This window comes from Cajanus cajan, chromosome 4 (genome assembly GCF_000230855.2).
Source record: "Cajanus cajan strain Asha chromosome 4, NIPB_CcT2T_4, whole genome shotgun sequence".
Lineage (NCBI taxonomy): Eukaryota > Viridiplantae > Streptophyta > Magnoliopsida > Fabales > Fabaceae > Cajanus > Cajanus cajan.
In genome coordinates, this window is record NC_138520.1 from 50,172,504 (window position 1) to 50,192,218 (window position 19,715).

The window sequence follows — 19,715 nt, forward strand, 5'->3', positions numbered from 1 at the left end:
TTAGGACAGGTTTGGAACAGCCTTGAAGTCAAGATGAAACGCCCCAAGTTGGTCTCCACCAAGCCTTTACCAAGTTCTCCAAATCCGTCACTAGTTTCTCCAAATCCATCAGCAATGGCTTCCAAAATCCGTCTCTAAAGTTAACCTAAAAATCAAAACAATTCTTGGCTGCAAAAACAACAAACAAGTGAGCCTATCCAAGGTGTTTCACTCAGGTTAGGTGTACCTCAATCTCCTTCAAGTATAGACCCTTTTGAGATTAGCCAATATGTCTCAAATTATTCCTTCCTTCCAAGTGTGATGGCTTGAAAAAGGATTATGGCTTCACCAAGGCTTAACAACCAAAACAAGAGAGAGTAGAGGCCAAAGAATGAAAACTGAAAAGCACAATTTAGAAAGGCTACACTCTAATAGGAATTTAATATGACAAAACCAAAGAGAGCCAAGAAGACACAAAGCAACAATTAAGGCAAATTTTTAAAAGCTAGCACACAAAAGATTAAACCTAGGAATGGTACTAGAATGGATTACAAAAACCAAAATAAAATTTGTGCTATTGTTTTGAAGGTTTTAAAGTCTTTTTCCAACCACTAGACAGCAAGCAAACCTCACAAAAATTCACACAAAAATTCAAGGCCAAGTGCTACTAAATTTGTTTTGTTTTCACTTTGATTTTTCTAGGTTTTCTCTTTTGTTTTCTTTTCTTTTTCTTTTCTTTTTGTCTCTTTTCTTTCTTTATTTTCTTTCAATACAGAGAGTAATCACTTCAAACAGAGGCCAAACAATTAATAAAGAGGTTTCCAAGTGGTGGAGAAAAGAAGAACAAGAAGAGTAGAAGTGTAAGTGTACTAGTCAAAAGTTTCAACACAAAATGTTACTAGTTTTAGTACTAGTTTGTTCACTTCTTTTGTACACTTTAATTTTTGTTTTCAATACACTTCTACCTCTGTTTTATTTTGTCAAAACAAGCACAAGACACACAAGGAATTGCTGGTCACAAATTGCTAAGAAACAAATAGCAATTGAAGTTCACAAAAATTGACTCTAGAACATGTTAGGTATAATAACATGCATTGGAATCTTTTTATGAGCACTCTAAGATTATAAACGTCCAACCAGCAATAACACCATACAAGAACAGAGGTTAACACATTAAGATTCAAAAAGAAAAAGGCACAACAAGGATTTAATGACAAGTAAAAGAACTACACATGACTCTAAGACAAAATTAGTAGATTAAGAAATGTAAAAAGCTTGTATTCTTGTTTCTTTTTGGAGTTTCTTTTAAGTCCGAAAATTATAGGAGTTCAAAGGGAGATAAAAGCAATCCTAAAACAATCAAAAAGACATACAAAGAATACCTAAAGGCACATACAAAGATTGATTCACAAGAAATTATAAAATGAATCAAGAAAAGCAAGACAAAGTGAGTGTGTTCTAAAGATTTATGGTTGTGACACAAGAACCACTCAAGGCACACAAACTCAAGACTCAAAAAGGAAATACATGTGAGAACAGATTAGACACAATACAAGATTGATATGAACTGAACAAACAAGACAAAGAAGCATAGGAACGAATTTACCAAGGAGACCTAGCTCTTGATACCAAATGATGGAAACTTGTTTGGAAACCCGGATTGATGTTGAGTTTCCTTCAAGCTCCTCCCTAGATCTTGAACTCCTTGATTCTTCCTAGCCTTGGTTAAGGTATCCTAAGGAGGAGGAGGCCTTAAGACCACCACGGTTGGTGGAGAAACTCTCCCAAGAGGCGCCACTCCTTGAAGAAGAGATAAGCCCCTTCAATTCTCACCACACTCTTCTATGGAAGGGATAAGAGAATTGGATAGTATCAAAGAGGTTTAGGGACTTTTAGAAGAGAGAAAATCTAAACACAATTCAGAATACACAATCTCAATTAATCCAAAAGTGTTTTACAAAGAGGGAAAAATGAAAATATAGGAGTAGGAAGCTTGGAGAGTAAGCTAGTCTTAACCATGGTTCACTAGGAACCATGGTAAGGTCTAGCTAACCACCCATGGTCTAGAGGCTTGGAGAGAAAGCTCCTCACTTAGCTTGCTTGGTAAGCTAGCTAAGGAGAAGCTTGTGCTTCAAGCTTCCAAGCTTGAGAAGAACCAAGCTATTTGGCCAAGTGTGAACACAAGTGTGAACACAAGTGTGAACACATCTAGGTGGGCGGCTCTTTGGACTTAATTTACTCCAACCGGTTTTGAAATTGATAATTTGGTTTAGTTAGGTTCATCCAATGTGAATGGAACCTAGCTAAATCAAATCTATGAAAAATTAGGAGTAAAATGAGTCCAATATGTAAATTTTAGCCTAGGACCACCTTTTGGCTAAATTACTAGTAACACTTTCTAGCTTGCTAATGGCACTCTCTAGCTTGTTAATGCCACTCCCAATCCTACTACTAGAAAACTAAGAAAAGAATGTATTTCTAGGTTAGGTTAAATGGAGTCAAAGTGCCCAAGTAACCTACCCTAGAAACAATATACAATAGCTACTAAAAAGGAAATAAAGTGCCTCACAAATACAAAGGCAAAAATACACCTATACAAGTATCTACTATATACAAGCTACAAGAAATCAAACTATACAATGTATTTACAATAAAGACTATGAGACTAACAAGAGGAATCATACTCAATACTCATATTGAGCATAGGTCTAAGAAGCACCTCCTCTCTAGAAGCCTCCTCTAGCCTCCTAACCATGGACCTAGTTAAAGGCCCAATGGTCTTCAAGTGTGAGCATCCTTGGATCACCCTTCACCCTTCTTGGTCTTACCTCTTCCAAATGGATCCTTGGGGATTAGATTTCCATCAATATAGTTGTTCTATCTTCTTGGTGTTTCCATTGTGCTGTGCCGTGTGTAGTGACCAACTGGGTCGTTACACTTTAGTGGTATCAGAGCAGTTCGAGTCTAGTGGACACTCTGTGGGGGGTGGTTCCTTTAGGCTTTTGTTGTGCTGAACTCTGTGTTGTGCTGTTTTGCTGTGTTGTTTGTTATGCTGACTGTTGTGATGTTTGTTGTGCTGTTGTTTGTGGTTTGGTCTAGTTATTGTGTACTAAAGATGCTGTTACTTTTGTAGACAATGTATAGAGCCAACGAACAGATAGCCCGTGCCATGGAGATGATGGTCATGGCTATGCAGCAACAGAATGCCTATTTTGCTAGGGCAGAGGCGGATAGAACTGCTGCTGGTGCAACAAGGCCCACTGGGTCACAGGAGAGTCAGGACCTAGCCGAGTTCCGGAAGTGCCATCCTCCACAATTCAAAGGGGATGCAGATCCAGAGGTGGCTGACCACTGGATTTGTGAGCTTGAGAAGATTTTTACTGTGTTGGGATGTTCACAGGAGCGAAGATTGGCATATGATGTATATATGCTGGTCGGGGAGGCAGAGCATTGGTGGAGAAGTACCCATCACATGCTGACTGCCAGAGGGGCGGTTGTTGACTGGGAATGCTTCAAGAGGGTGTTCCTGGAGAAGTATTTCCCTGAGAGTGTGAGGCATGCTAAGGAAGCTGAGTTCATGCGGTTACACCAAGGAGGGATGACTGTTTCCGAGTACGCAATGAAATTTGAGCACCTGGCTCATTTTTATTCGCAGGGTATAGCCGAGGCCTGGAAATGTCGAAAGTTTACTGAGGGTCTGAAATATGATCTGAAGAGGGTGGTGGTGCCTATGGCCATCACGGAGTTTCCAGCCTTAGTGGAGAAGGCGAAGGTGGTTGAGCGGTTGGAAGGTGGTAACCGCGAGGTGAAGACTACTGAAGGGCCATCTGGGTCCAAGAAAGGAGGGAACCAAAGGAAGCCGTATGATAGGCCCCAACCACAACAAGGGGGTCCTGTCAGCAGGCAATCTTCTGGTGCTGCAGGTGGAGGGAGGCAGGGTGGAAGTGCCACTCTAAGATGTTATAGGTGTGCTGGGCCCCACATGGTCAGGGATTGCCTGCACACTGAGAGCCACTATTTCAGATGCCACCAGATGGGCCACGAGTCGGCCAACTGTCCTACTAGAGGTAGACCGGAGGGAGGTGATGCTCGGAGGGGTGGTGCCCAGAGGGGTGATACTCAGAGGGGTGACAGACCCACTACAGCTGGTAGAGTATTTTCTTTTTCTGGGGCTGAAGCTTCTACTTCCTCAGATCTTGTGAAGGGAAAGGGTAGAGCTGCTGGTAAGGATGTGACGATTCTTTTCGATTCTGGTGCATCTCATTCTTTTATATCTTATGCATGTGCTGCTATGCTGGGTGTGCCTGTGTGTGATTTGGGGTCGAGACTGCTAGTGTTGACGCCCGCTTCTGCTTCGGTAGTTGCTTCTGAGTTGTGTGCTGGTTGTCCGATTGTGGTGAATGAGAAGAGGTACAAGGTGAACCTGATTTGTTTGCCTTTGGTGGATATTGACATAATCTTAGGGATGGATTGATTGTCTGCCAATCATATTATTATAGATTGTGCCAATAGGAGGCTGATTTTTCCTCAGGTGGAGGATGAGCTGTTTATTTCAGCTGGCCAAGCTGAATCATTGCTAAGAGATGGAGCAGAGTGTTGTCTTCTGCTTGTTGCTATGAGTGTGGAGACCGAAAGGGTCTTAGCTGATATTGTTGTGGCGCGAGATTTTGCTGAGGTGTTCCCGGATGAGGTGCCTGGGTTGCCTCCTATTAGGGAGATGGAGTTTAGCATTGACTTGGTTCCAGGTGCGGGGCCAGTGTCGGTGGCTCCCTATAGGATGGCTCCTGCTGAGTTGGTTGAGCTGAAAGGTCAGTTGGAGGACCTGTTGGAGAAATAGTTGGTGCGGCCGAGTGTATCGCCGTGGGGTGCTCCTGTGTTGTTGGTGAAAAAGAAGGATGGAGGTAGTCGACTGTGTGTTGATTACCGGCAGTTGAATAAGTTGACCATTAAGAACAAATATCCACTTCCCCGGATAGACGACTTCATGGATTAACTGAGGGGAGCATCCGTTTTCTCGAAGATTGACTTAAGGTCAGGCTATCACCAGATTAGGGTGAAGGAGGGTGACATACCGAAGACTGCTTTCATGACTAGGTATGGTCACTATGAATATGTTGTGATGCCGTTTGGTGTGACTAATGCCCCTACAGTGTTCATGGAGTACATGAACAAGATCTTCCGGCCGTTCTTGGATAAATTCATGGTGGTGTTTATAGATGACATTCTAATTTATTCAAGGACCCGGGAAGAGCATGGAGAGCACTTGAGGGTAGTGCTGGAGATTTTGAAGGCGAGGCAGCTGTACGCTAAGCTTTCAAAATGTGAGTTCTGGTTGGATGAGGTGAAGTTCTTGGGACATGTGATCTCAGCTGAGGGGATTGCTGTTGACCCGGCTAAGGTCGAGTCGGTGTTGCAGTGGGAGCGTCCAAAAACTGTCACAGATATCAGGAGTTTTGTGGGTCTGGCGGGTTACTATAGGAGGTTCATTGAAGGATTCTCCAAGATAGTGGCGCTTTTAACCCAGCTGACGAGGAAGGAGCAGCCGTTCATATGGATTGATGCTTGTGAGCGGAGTTTTGATGAGCTGAAGAGGAGGTCGACTACTTCTCCTGTGTTGGTGTTGCCGGATTCTGGTGAACCTTTTGATGTATACTGTGATGCTTCTCACCAGGGTCTGGGGTGCGTGCTGATGCAAAACAAGAAAGTGGTGGCATATGCTTCAAGGCAGCTGAAGAATCATGAGAGGAATTATCCCACTCATGGCTTGGAGTTAGCAGCAGTGGTGTTTTCCTTGAAGATATGGAGGCATTATTTGTATGGTGCTCGGTTCAGTGTTTTCAGTGATCACAAGAGCCTGAAGTACTTGTTCGATTAGAAGGAGCTGAACATGAGTCAGAGGCAGTGGATGGAGTTTCTAAAGGATTATGATTTCCAGTTGATGTATCATCCTAGTAAAGCCAATGTTGTGGCAGATGCGCTGAGTAGGAAATCCATCCACATGTCAAGTATGATGGTAAGAGAGCTGGAGATGGTTGAGGAGTTCAGAGATTTGAATCTCTGTGTGGAGTTAGCTCAGGATCACATTAGTTGTGGGATGCTTACCATAACTAATGAGTTCTTGAGGCAGGTTGGACAAAAGCAGTTGCAGAATGTGGAGTTGGTGAAGCTTCTTGGGTTGTTGGGTACCGAGAAGGCGGTGGGTTTTGAGCTGGGAGAAGATGGAATCTTGAGATTCAAAGGCAGAATCTGTCTACCTCAGGATGCTGAGCTGAAGAGAGCTGTACTGGAGGAAGGCCACAAGAGCATACTTAGCATACATCCAGGTATGACTAAGATGTACCAAGACCTTAAGAAGACGTTCTGGTGGTCTGGTATGAAGAGAGAGATAGCCGAGTATGTGGCGGCCTGTCTGACTTGTCAGAAGGCAAAGGTTGAGCATCAGAAGCCGAGCGGGTTGATGCAGCGGATAGAGATTCCGAAATGGAAGTGGGATAGTATCACTATAGACTTTGTTGTTGGGTTGCCTAGGTCAGCTAGGAATAGTGATGCTATCTGGGTGATTGTTGACCGGTTGACCAAGTGTGCACATTTCTCGCCTGTCAACATCAAGTGGTCCTTAGAGAAGCTGACACAGACGTATGTGAGGGAGATAGTACGGTTGCACGGGGTGCCTTCCAGTATTATTTTCGACCGAGATCCGAGGTTCACTTCTAGATTTTGGCAGAGTCTACACCAAGCTCTAGGCACGAAGCTGAAGCTGACTTCTGCTTATCATCCGCAGACAGATGGTCAGTTAGAGAGGACAATCCAGTCCTTGGAAGATCTGCTGAGGGCTTGTGTGTTAGACCACTTGGGTAGCTGGTAGGACGTCCTACCACTAGTGGAGTTTACTTATAACAACAGCTTTCATGCTAGCATTGGAATGGCGCCGTTTGAAGCCTTGTATGGCAGAAGATGTAGGACTCCTCTATGCTGGTATCAGGATGGTGAGTCAGTGGTTGTGGGACCGGAGTTGATCCTACAGACTATTGAGAAAGTGAAGATGATTCAGGAGAAGATGAGGACTGCTCAGAGTAGGCAGAAATCATATGCTGATAAAAGGCGTAAGCCTTTGGAGTTTGCTGAGGGGGAGCATGTGTTTCTGAAAGTGACTCCAACTTCTGGTGTGGGCAGAGCGCTAAAGGCAAGGAAGTTGACACCGAGGTTTGTGGGTCCCTACCAGATAATATAACGTGTGGGTCTGGTTGCTTATCGGTTGGCTTTGCCACCGTCTCTTTCAAACCTACACGATGTGTTTCGTGTATCCCAGCTGAGGAAGTATGTTCACGACCCGAGTCATGTGGTGGAGCTGGACGATGTGCAAGTGAAGGAGAACCTTAATTTTGAGAAGTTGCCAATAGTTGTGGTCGATCATAAGCTGAAAGAGTTGAGGGGCAAGTCCATTGCTCTAGTGAAAGTATTGTGGGATGCAGCTACTGGTGAGGCTACTTGGGAGGTGGAGCAGCAGTGCAGGGAGCGGTATCCGTTTCTATTCCCAAGTAAGTTTGTTTTCGGGGACGAAAACTCTTGTTGTTGGGGAGGTTGTGAGACCCCTTTCTCCCTTTTCCTTTTCTACCCCCGACTCTCTTTGCTTACTCACTCTCATTTTTCCCTTCACTCATACTCTCCTTACTCTCTTCTTCTCACTTCACTAATTTTCACTTCCGTTGTTTGGATTCAAGGTGGTGTGGTTGAGTAGGTGAATCGGGGCTCTTCTTCTTCTAATCAGTTGCTCAAGTTGACCTTTCTCGTTCAAGCTCCATTCCTTCTCTTTTTCTTCTCCGTTCAAGTTCCCGGAAGCTCGGAAATCTTTGCCCGAGGTAAGGAAAGTTAGTTTTGTTGCGTTTTTGGCTGAAAACGAGTTCTAGAAACTCAAATTGCTGGTTGATGATTGATGATCCTTGATTGTGATTGCTAAAAATGAACTTTGGTGGTTTTTGGGGTTTTTGAGAAATTTGGGTTTTTCTTGATTGTTGCATGCATGGGTGAAAAGATAGTATTTTTGGACTCTATGTTGAAAATGTGGTATTTTGGCTGGTTTGCATGTGTTGGATATGTGAAGTTTTGCAGGTTTTGGGGCAATTTTCGAACTTGGAGAAGCTGTTGTTGAGCTTCGCGCTGGGCGCTGTTCTTCGCGCCGAGCGCGAGACCACCAGGAGACTCCATTTGAGCAATCTCGCCGGGCGCAATGATGTATGCGCCGGGCGTGCTTGGAAATGAGAGTCTTTGGCTGGCCCTCGCTGGGCGTGACTTGAACTGCGCCGGGCGCGATGACAGTGGTGGCATATTTTGGGTTATCTGGTGCTGCGCTGGGCGCGAGTTTTGTCGCACTAGGCACGGAGACCCCTTGGGGGTCTCTGCCAGAGGGGGCACCAGGCGTAATTTGAAATTGCGTTGGGTGCGAGACCTTGGTAGGTCTCTGCCTTTCCCACGCTGGGCACGGGTTAGGCCACGCCAGGCGCATGAGACCCCTTGAGTCTCTGCCTAGCATGCGCTGGGTGCAATTGGGTGTTGCGCCAAGCGCGAGAGAGCCTTGGACTCTCTGGCTGAGGTATGCCGGGCGCGAGCACACTTGCGTCGGGCGCGCTGGCCCCCTGGTTCCTCTGGATGTGCCATGCCGGGTGCAACCATGGGTGCGCCGGGCGCGCACGAGGATGTTGACTTGATGTGATTTTAGCTATTAAACTTTGCTGAAATTGCTGAGAAAGGTTGTTTTATGCTGAACTAAGCTGAATTTGATGATATGATGTGTTGATTAGTTGTTGATGCTGAAAATATGATGTTAAGTTGTGATAGATGTTTAATGTTGTGCTGAGCTGGGCTGTTATTGATGATTTTCAATTATGTCTTATATGATATTGCTGTGCTCTAGAATGATGAGCTGAGTTGTGAGTAGTAAGTTGTGTTGAATACTACTTAGCTGTGTTGAATGCTGATTTGTTGTGCTGTACTGTATACTGATGTGCTGTGCTGTGCTGTGAAATGCTGAGCTGTATGTTGTTTTAGCCACTATTGTGGTGCTGTTATAGCCGCTATGTCGGTGCTGTTAGCCACTATTGTGGTGCTGTTATAGCCGCTGAGCGGTGCTGATATTGCTGAATTGTTGTGGTGTAGTATAAGCTGTGCGGGTGTGCTGATAGCTATAGATGTTTCCATTCATATATTTATATGTGTATGTTGATTTCTTTATACTAGCTTACCCTTTGTTGTTTCCATGATGTTTGGACTGCAATGATCATACTATGTATAGGAGCAGAGCAAGGATAGGTTGGTGGCTGGTGTAGGGTCTGTAGCTGGCAGACGAAGCTGATCTATTTAGATGTTTTTGTTGTTTAGCTACTAGGTGTAGTAGCTTTGATGTATTTTTGGTTGTACACTCTAACTCTAGTCGGATTTGGAACCTTGTATATACATATATTCTAGATCCTATATTATATACTTGTTCTATCTGCCTGGTGTTTCCAGTGTGCTGTGCCGTGTGTAGTGACCAGCTGGGTCGTTACACCTTGTTTGATGCTTGTTTTGGCCTTTTGTCTAATACTTCAAGATTTTGACTGGTAGTATGCCTTGTCTTGTATTTCCATCTGGCTTTCTCAAGCTTAGTCTTGATGCTTGATCAATTCATCTGATGTTTCGTTTAGCTCAACCAAACATGGTATGTGCAATAACGCGTACTTCATTTTTTAGTTTGTTTTTATATTTATTTGAAACACTAACACACACGTTAGAAATAATAAAATGCATTATATTTGTCATGTTCAAAACTTTGTTAGGAATTTATTCGTCTGACTTAACAAAATCTTTATTGAATATCACAAGATTTTTTTTTTTTATATTTAAAATCCTTTAAAATCATGATCCAAAACACTATCTTTTTTCTTTCAAAAATCTTCCAAACCAACCATACATGTAATATTTTGTTGGTTATAATGTACTTTTAGTCTTCCTATAATATTTATTTCATAATTTTGATCCCTTAATTTTTAATTATATAATTTTTAACATTCAATTGATGAAAATTTAATGATAGAATTCAAAATTCAGATTTTATAAAATCGCATAAATAAAATTATAAAAATTAAGAGAACAAAATTACATATTATATATTAGACACAGAGAATACAAATTAGCTTATTTAAATTTGTAAGATAATTTTATATTTGTATCTAGAAAGTGATATTTGACAATTTTCATGACACAATATTTTTACACGAAATAAATTAATAAATTAAATTATTAATAAATTTTATTGACGATTTTTTTCTGCAACATAAATTAATTATTAATAAAAATGTCAATAACATAAAGATATAAACAGAAATTTATTAATCTTTTTAAAAAGTAATTATTAAAATTTTAGAGATGTTTGACCATTTTTTTTTAATAATCAGCTGTTATTTTATTTTTTTAAGCAGAGCAACTGTTATTTTCTTTATTTTTTATGTATAAATTAATGAGGAAAAGTTATTTCGTGTGTGTTTGGGTTGTTGTTAGAAAAACAACAAATATTTGTTTGCACATTTCAAAACACAAAATGAAGAAACAAAAACACTGATGAATTGAAAGGAAAAAAAAAGGGTTACATTCAATGGAATGGTAACTGAAACACATCTTGTTATTTAAAAACTAAAAAAATAAATTATAGATGATTGGTTAGTTATTTGCAAGGAAAAAAAAGAGAGGAAAATACAAACTAAATAAATAAATAATAATAATAGAAAAGAGTAGACAGAGAATGCAGAGACATTGATTTTCATAACTGAATGACATACATGGGAGTTATAAAGACAAGATAATTTCAAATTTGTATATACCAAAAACAAATTATTTCTTTATATATTTAATATAGATATTAATATGAATATAGATTAAAAAATAAGTAAATAAATAAATTTATATTAATATATATTAATTTTTGGTGTCCACTTTTTAAGGATAATTATATTCTTATATTTATATTCTATTTTTTTTATCAATATATCTAAAATTAAAATAGAAAAAATGCATATAAAAAATAATAAATATTTTTTAAAATAATAAAAAATAGAAGAGGAGGAAGAAGAAAAACATTAGGGTAGTTTTATACTAACATTTCAGTGTTCACTTTATAAAAATAATTATATTCTTATATTTACATTCTAATTTTTTTTCACCAATATATCTAAAGTTAAAATAGAAAAAAAAAAGCATATAAAAAATAAGGGAGTTGCTACGGTACCGTCAAAGATTGAAGGGTTTCGATACATTCTTTTATGTAAACCTATAAAAATTATAAAAAAAATTAATTTAATTATAAAATGAATAATCCAAATTATATTTATAAAATGAAAAGTAAGATAAAATTATAGAGATTAAAATTATAAGATTTTAATAATGTTATAAAACATTAAAAAAAAGAATTAATAAATAGTAGAAATAAAAAATTATTAAAATTACAATATAGAAATTCAAAAATTTAAGACAAAAGACAAAGATATACTTAAAAAATTATTAAAATTAAAATATATAAATTTAAAAATTTTAAGTGAAAAGTCAAAAAAATATACTTAAAAAATTATTAAAATTAAACTATTTAAATATATATTAATATTATTATAAATAAAATTAGAATATATAAAATAAAAATAAAATGACTAAATAATTTAAAAATTTAAAGAATAAAATATCATAAATATTATTTAAATAAATTATTAAAAATATAAAATATAAAATAAAATTATAATTACAACTATACTGATACCTTCCTAAATAATATGGTAGAATTTCTCAAAAAATAATAATTACTTAAAAAAAATTAAAAGAGGAAGAAGAAGAAAAACATTACAATAGGGTACTTTTTGTTGTTTTTCATTTTTAACAAAGACGGCAACTAGGTTGTTCGCATGTAACGGTTAAATTAATATTAATAATTGATAATGTCAAAAGCGTGAAGGCATGTTAATGTTACCTGTTTCAATTTTCCAATTTTGTAATGTCCTTGTCCTGTCCCCATTAACTTTCCTTGTCCTTGCATATACCTTCCCTTTCAACTTCGAAACAATCCCAGGAAAAGCAAAGCAACCACGACCGAAAACGAAAGCATCTCCCTCTCCCTTAAGCAAACAATCTTTAACCCTCGAAACCAAGTCACGCACTTCGACCCTCTCATCTTCTCTCTCTTCACCGCCATTCAATCATTGATTCTCCCATGGACGAGTATCTCTCTCCTCAATCTCCTCTAACATGTTTACACATCAGCAAACTCATTATCTAAATCAAAACAATTTCCTTTTTCTTTTTTTTTTGTTGACAGATCAGAGCAATACCCGAAGGAGTATTACCCGAACGCAAGCGAGCGAGTGACGAGAAGGGCATCCTCCTCGGGCTCGTCCTCCACGACGAGCGTGCACGTGACGGCGCTGGACGGGCTCGTGAACGTGAACTCGCTCTTCACGATCGCGGTGTTCGTGGGCCTGTCTCTGACGACGCCGGGCCAGCGGAGCCTGGAGAACCGGTCGTCGTGCGACGCGGGCCTGGACGTGGCGAAGAAGCTGCTGGTGTTCGAAGTGGTGTCGTTTAGCTTCTTCCTGTTTTCGTCGCTGGTGGCGCAGGGGCTGAAGCTGGCGCTGAACCTGCTCAACAGCAAGGACGTGGACGAGGCCTTCCGGGCCCACATCAACCTCAAGGCCCTCAGGCTCGGCATGTTGGGCTCCGCTATTGGGTCCGTTATGGGCTGCCTCTTCCTGGTCCTGTCCATGGTCAACGTCATCGAGATCCGCTTGGGGATGCTCTCGTGCGGAAGCAAAGCCGCCGCGCACGCTGTTGCTGTTATGGTCGTCTTGGTCTCTTCCGCTCTCCTGCTTTATATTTCTACTGCTATTTATGCTTTTACCCACTGAAATTCAAGACTAGATTTCTTGTTTTATGTGATTTTTTTTTTTTTTTTTTAATATGGTTTTGGGGTTTTATGTTGGTAGAGAGAAGGGTTTGCTCGAACCGTGTTGGAGCGAGCAAGTGGGGACTAGAGAGACATGATTTAGTGTGGTTCTCTCTTGTTTGGTTACTTTTATTGAAGATAAAAAAAGAAATATTTCCGGAAAATTGATTTTGTTATTGGTTTTGCCACGAATTTACTTAAATGTTGGTGGAATGAGATTTTGTAGGTGAGAACTAAAAGTGTTTGGGTTCGATTTGATGATGTATTATTTGGTTGGGCTGCATTCTATTCGGATTGTGAATAGATTCTCTCTGGTAAACGTTTTCGCCATCAAGATTCCGTAACTTTTTTTTTATTTTTTTATTATTATTTATATAAATTTCTCTCTTATTTTTAATGAAGGGTTAAGATTTTACTGGACAGAAATCTCACACAAGAAGCTCCAAGCCTAACCTATTCTAATGTGGTTTGGTTTAGATAATGAGTTTGTTTAGATTCCTTTGTTTTTTCATGTTACTTGAGGAAGCTACAAGAGGAAATTTTGGTGATTATATATACAAAACTGAGATTCTGGTCTAAACTGCGGTTGCAGGATTTTGTGTGATCAGAGATCTGGTGCTGGTTTTATGATAATGAACACTTTGAATGGCTTAATGGCAAAGAATTTGAAGTTCAATGGGTGTGAATTATGATGTGTAGGAAAAAGTTTGGGTTAATGCTCAAATACGTGGTATGTTATTGATTTGTCTGCCTCTTTATTGGTCGAACTTGGTCTATTGCCATGTGGTTTGGTCAATTGATTTCTTTGAATTAGGTTAATGCACACTTTCGTGCAAGAGGATTCCGCATTGTCTTAACTCTTAATTGTTAGATCTGGTGTACCTAAACATCTTAGTTAGTGTTAGTTAAGGATACTATATATGAGAAGTTAAGTTTAGACTTCACTGCGGTTGGTGAAATTGGTTTCTTGAGGAAGCCACGAGAGGGGAAAATTGATAATGCTGAAAGAGACTTACTTTGACTTAATTGAGGTTTTGGTCCAAACTACAGTTGAGAACTTCATGGAAGTTATTAAATCTTTAATTGAGAAACAGTCCTTTTGCGTGTGATCAAAGCTTTACTTCTGATTTTCAATAAACATGCTTTTAATAGCTTGATGGCTGAGCAATCAAAGTTCAATATGTTGTGGATACTTCATGCTCAGTAGATTGGTTTTGATAGAATTAATGAATTTGGGTGCTGATTCTTCAGGACATCATTTTTTACTCTCGACTGGTTGACTGATTTAAAGGGCATGTTGTGATTTTGTGTTGATCAGATATTAAATAAACTTAATGTTCTTGAATTTCCATCCAGTTCATACTAAGAAAAATTAGCTTGGTTCACAGCTTCCAGCAGTAGCAAAAAAGCAACCAGAAGGATACACTTCTAATTTTCTTTCTATTTCATAGCACTACATTGTACAGCGGCTTGCTAAACTAACGGGAATAGTGCATTGTACCATGAGGCAATTAGGATATATTTTACAATCGGTTCCTCTTAAGACTTCTAAAATTGTTGGATAATTGGTTGTGTTATATATAACAATCAAAATTCTAGTATTTAAAAGTCAGTAGTACACCCCAGTGGCTACAATAGCATAAAGTGCTGGAAAAAGTTGCTTCAAGTTTGCTTGGTGCATGGTAATGGAAAATTTTCTGGTCAAATAAGTTTGCTTGGGCAAGCTGAAACTCGAAGCAAACAAGGCATGAATATCACGAATGATTTATCAGGAATGCCACTGAACTAAACTTGGTATATTTGAAGGTTCAAGCCTATAATTGTTGAAGATGTCAACAATTATAAGCGCTGGTTAAGTAGCACTCTCTGTAAGCTAGGGTGTATTCTTGCGTCTTGAATGTGTTTGATTAGATCTCAAAAAACTAACCAATTTGTGTTCATTTTATTAAGATCTGACATTAATGCATGCAAGGTACACGAATGCCCCCTAATTTTAAATATGCATTATAAAATTTCCCTGCTTGTTAGATGATAACATGAGAAGAAAGGCAAAGAAAATGATTTTTCCGGTTCAAATTTCCAAGGATTGTGTTTGATGTGGACTTAAGGCTTTCATTTGTTTTTAAAATATTTTTCTACTAGTAATAACTAATAATGCAGTTAAAACGACAAGGATATAAAACTGTTTCTTTTCTGTTTTTTTTTTTTTGGATGATTTAATGGATTTCAATTCACTTTGCTAAAGCAACTAATTGTTGCTTGTACTGAGTACTGATTCGCATTAATAATTTAAGGAGTTTCCACATATGCCCTATATCGGTCAATTTGCTATACAATTCTCATCTTCAGGTGATTAGTAACGAAGAGAGTCAACGAGCTTCGATCAAGAATTTTGGGTCTTATTAAATAACGCGCCTGTCTTAGAGAGCAACTAGCAGTAATGTTGATAAAAACTAGAGGTGGCTACGGATTCCCGAAAAATCTCGAAAGCCGATCTATTCAAATCGAAAAATTTAGACTGATTTGGATCGAATTGAAAACTACAAATCTAATGAGTTTAGATTGTATTACGAGTTTTGATGTTAAAATTTTAATCCAAATAGATTTAACTGATGAATTATTATATATTAGACTTTTTTTAATATTACCGATTTTTTTTTAAATACCCAAAATCTCATCCTCTTTTATTTACCTAAATATACCTAAACCAAAATCCAAGTGAGAAATAAGTTATGGGACAATCGATTACTCACTTGATCCCCCAATTTTTTTTTAGGAAACACATTGAGATATCAGTTATTAGATAATCGATTTCTTAATGGGTCCATTTGTTTTGGCGTTTTCTTTTTGTTTTCTATATTTTTTAATTTGAAAATTTATTTTCATTTAATTTAAATTTCAGAAAATGAAAATTATTTTTAATATTTAATTATAATATTTTTAATATTTATATATTTAATATTATAATTATATATAAATTTTAAAAATTATATTTAATTTTTTAATTTTATTTTAAAAATATAGATAATTTAATAATGTAATTTAATAATTAATTTGTTATATTTTTAAATATGTATAATATATTTAATATATTTATTTTGAGTTAATAATTATAGATAATTAAACTTGTTATTAAAAAATTGTAATATTTTTTATTATATATTAAATTTGGTATTAAAAATAAAAAATGTTGGTATGAAAAGACAAAATAAAATTGCACATGGTATTGATGAAAGATACACAACAAATACAATATAAATTGAGATGCAGGCCGTGAAAAATCATCGATTTAAGATTCTTGATTTGAATTCCATTGACGGTAGTGACCTACATTCCTACACAGAGAACATCTTTTTGGTTGTCCTAGTTCAATCATATCTATTTCAGTGCGTATGCGGGATGACTTTGGATGACCTTTTTTATCTATGTTTTTTTTCTTCAGATTTGGTATGATTTGCAGTTCATCAGACTCTGGCCACTAAGACTCATTGGGCAGTTCACCAAATAATTTATTATACACATTGGAAACATATTCTAATGTGTATACCGGATCTATGTAAGATGTGTAATGATGGTGAACAAGCATACACACAGCAAGAACATGAGAGCATGACATGTGTAACTTCTAGAATTTGCTACAGTCACACCAATTCTAGTCTAGTCTTACTGTAAAAGTTCTAGTCTGTCGTCCTTCCCTTGGATTAATGGTTTCTTGCACCAGAAAGTGTATTCTGACAATCAAACTCGAGGACATGATGACTATTTGCTTCGTATTTTGCATCTCTCATGACCTTATTTATTATTTCAGTATAAACTTGGCTAGCTCTGAGTTTAGCGTCGACTTTCTTCCCTCTCTAGATGAACAATGAATTACATCTCTTATAAGTCGACATGATAAATGCAGAGATTGGAAAATTTTTGGTTTTCCTAATAATGGAATTAATTGTCTCTACCAAATTGGTAATCATGTGTCCCCATCATCATCCACCGTACCATGCAAAAGTCCATTGTTCTCTAGGAATAGTGTTGAGCCAATCAATTACACCTTTAGTTTGTAGTTCGCTTCTCAATATATTAAAGTAGTAATTGAACCTCGGCTTAGTCATCCCATAAGTTGTGAATTTTAAATAATAATAAATTACCAATTTATTATTGTTGATATATAGTAAAACAAATATGAATAAATATTTAATTGATCATTAAAAAAGAACTACATACCCATGTTGATAATTAATTTTTTTTCTTTATGCATTCTTGAAATGCTTCATGAAGTTTTGGGCAATGTGGTGGATGCAAAACACATGCACTGAATTGTCTGGTGTCCAACCACTGCCTTGTCTAGAGTAGGAATTTTTTATGGACTCGTACATGTCAGAGATTAAGCAAAGGTCATCTTAAGGGTAAACATGTCTTTTTAGGTAATGTAGAAAGAAATATCATGCATCTGCTTTCACCCTCAACAATGGCAAAGGCAATTGGAAATATTTTGTTATTTCCATCTTATGCCACAGCCACGAGGAAAGTTCCTTTGTATTTTCCATACAAGAATGTGCCATCAACTTGACCAATGGGCTTGTAGTATTTGAACTCAGCGATACAAGGTTTAAATGTTCAAAATACTCGATGGAATTGAACACAATCTGGAACCATTTCACCTTGTTGGTTGTATAGTGGCCTTGTCCACTTCCCAATTATCATGTAAGTCTTCAATTGTCTTTTGCTTTGCCATCCATGCTTTCTAGTAGTAGATTGTGTAGCCTTCCGCACTTTTGATGTGTCCTATTATTGTTGGAATTAAAATTGATGGATCACTCTCCATCAATGGAAGAATACTTTTGCTTATATATACATAGCCAAGGTTGACATAATCTTGTGAGATCACTGGGGATGAACAAGAATGTTCATCTATTAGCCTACGAACCTCCCATTTTTGGCTTTTGTTTATGAAAGCCGCTCTGCACCTCCAACCACATTCATCGTTAACACATCGTGCAACAATTAATGTTGGGGACAATTTTTTGATCTTGTAATGCAGACCTTTTTTGACATATGTACAGGGAAATGTGTAAAGCAATTTATCCATCGTCAAAGTAAATGGGTGGATGTTCTTTGCTACTGCAATCTTAGGCTTGGTATCGCATGCCCTTCATCCAACCAAGAGTCAAACGGGAAATTACATATCCCCTTGCATTGAGGTATGAATTAACTTATATACCATTTTAATACAACGAAGAAGTACATGCTAGCTAAATTTTAACCAATGTACAATTTTTTTGATGGTCAGGAAGAGGGCTAAGATTTACAAGCACACCCCATGAAGATTTACTTGGCTATAGATTAAGATATGACAACATGAATCACAATGAGGTAATACAATTTCAACTTGTTTCAAACATACTCTTTTTTTTTCAATTAATTTATAGCCTAAATCTTTTTTTTTTGTTCAGTTTCAATGGATGCTATAAAGGGAATTTGAGTCCACATTGCCAAGACGTGCTTACAAGGATTCTAGAATTTGGACTTCTTGCACTATTTTTACTTCATTTGTAGTTGTAGTCTAGCATCAAAATGACAGAGTCCAATTGCAATTTATCTTGTGGCAACCAATTCCCAATGAAGCATATAATCTTGACAAAATGCATGACATAGACATGAGAGGACATAGTGACACCAATTAGGCTTAACAACATGCAGATTAGATTTCCATATGGAAAGACAAACGCAAACATGTTCTTTTGGGCCAACCACTTCAAGGGTCTCTCCAACACATTGTTGAGTATTTGCAATGGTTTCGTGCAAATTCAAATTATTCCTTTCTAGCCAATATTCTACATCTGGTGCATCCACTTCAAGAACACAAATCCCAACAACTATATGATTTTAAGAACATTATCCAACACCATCACATATGTAACGAGTCGCCTTAGGCCGTCACATCAATAACCAATATGAGAACTAAAAGAAAATAATATATAATAAAGAAAATAGAGCAAAGGCCAGCTACACTAGAGTAAATATACAATAACGTATAAATTGTTTTCATTATATAAAACATAATTTTATAAAAGAGTCACCATCAGTAAGGTTATACAGTCATCCAAAAATAATATAATTACAACATCATGAAAGTATCAAAATAAGACACCCTAGGTGCTGGTCAAGCTCTAAGTCTAGCCACTTCTCAAAGCAGCTACCCAAAAGAATCCTTGCCATCCCAAAGCCTCACACCTGATATGCTCTCCCACTTAGTGAGATCATCACAGTCCACATAATGGATATATAAGGGTTAGCACGTATAAAACCAACCATAGTACAATAAAATGAAATATCATTAAACTAGATATTCATCAACAGTATGTATCCATGTAGACACTCAATTTCGTCTAGGCTCACAAAAGCAACGAAATAGAGTCTATTATCAAGGAAAGGAGCTCCCGAAGCATGGAAATAACAGGACATGATATCAGAAGACCCAAAGCCTAAATAAGCTGGTTTTAGTAGCCCAGAACAGGCTGTTCCAAGACCAGAATGGGTCGTTCCCAAGGCCAGAACGGGTTGTTCCCAAAACGGAACAGCCCGTTCCAGAACAGGTTGTTATAAGCAAGATTTGAACCCATAACGGGTCGTTCTGCTTTAGGAACGGGCCGTTCTAGATTCTTATTTTACCCATAACAGACTTGCCCAGAAGAGGCCGTTCTAAACCGGGAACGAGCCGTTCCAAATCATCAAATGGGCCTAAAACCCTAGTTTGGAACGGGCCGTTCCAGAATAGCTTGTTGTA

General features: G+C 37.9%; 2 protein-coding genes across 2 annotated transcripts; both read left to right on the top strand.

Annotated features, from left to right (window-relative positions):
- The first annotated feature begins 3,115 nt into the window (after positions 1 to 3,115).
- LOC145957344 (uncharacterized) lies at positions 3,116 to 8,210 on the top strand. Its single transcript, XM_083073580.1, has 6 exons — positions 3,116 to 3,635; positions 3,732 to 4,396; positions 4,511 to 4,654; positions 5,396 to 5,651; positions 6,107 to 6,161; positions 8,081 to 8,210. Exons 1-6 carry the CDS (start codon positions 3,116 to 3,118, stop codon positions 8,208 to 8,210), a joined length of 1,770 nt encoding a protein of 589 aa, XP_082929706.1.
- A 3,753-nt stretch (positions 8,211 to 11,963) lies between these two features.
- LOC109817917 (maternal effect embryo arrest protein) lies at positions 11,964 to 13,110 on the top strand. Its single transcript, XM_020383273.3, has 2 exons — positions 11,964 to 12,213; positions 12,311 to 13,110. The coding sequence occupies exons 1-2, from the start codon at positions 12,206 to 12,208 to the stop codon at positions 12,894 to 12,896; spliced, it is 594 nt and encodes a 197-aa protein (XP_020238862.1). The 5' UTR covers positions 11,964 to 12,205; the 3' UTR covers positions 12,897 to 13,110.
- Positions 13,111 to 19,715: the final 6,605 nt, after the last annotated feature.

Coding starts and splice junctions, on each gene's coding strand:
- LOC145957344 (XM_083073580.1), top strand. CDS start 3,116: ATGTATAGAGCCAACGAACAGATAGCCCGTGCCATGGAGATGATGGTC. Junction 4,655..5,395: donor TGGCGCGAGATTTTGCTGAG/GTGTTCCCGGAT, acceptor TCGGTGTTGCAG/TGGGAGCGTCCAAAAACTGT. Junction 6,162..8,080: donor GAAGCTTCTTGGGTTGTTGG/GTACCGAGAAGG, acceptor GGATATGTGAAG/TTTTGCAGGTTTTGGGGCAA.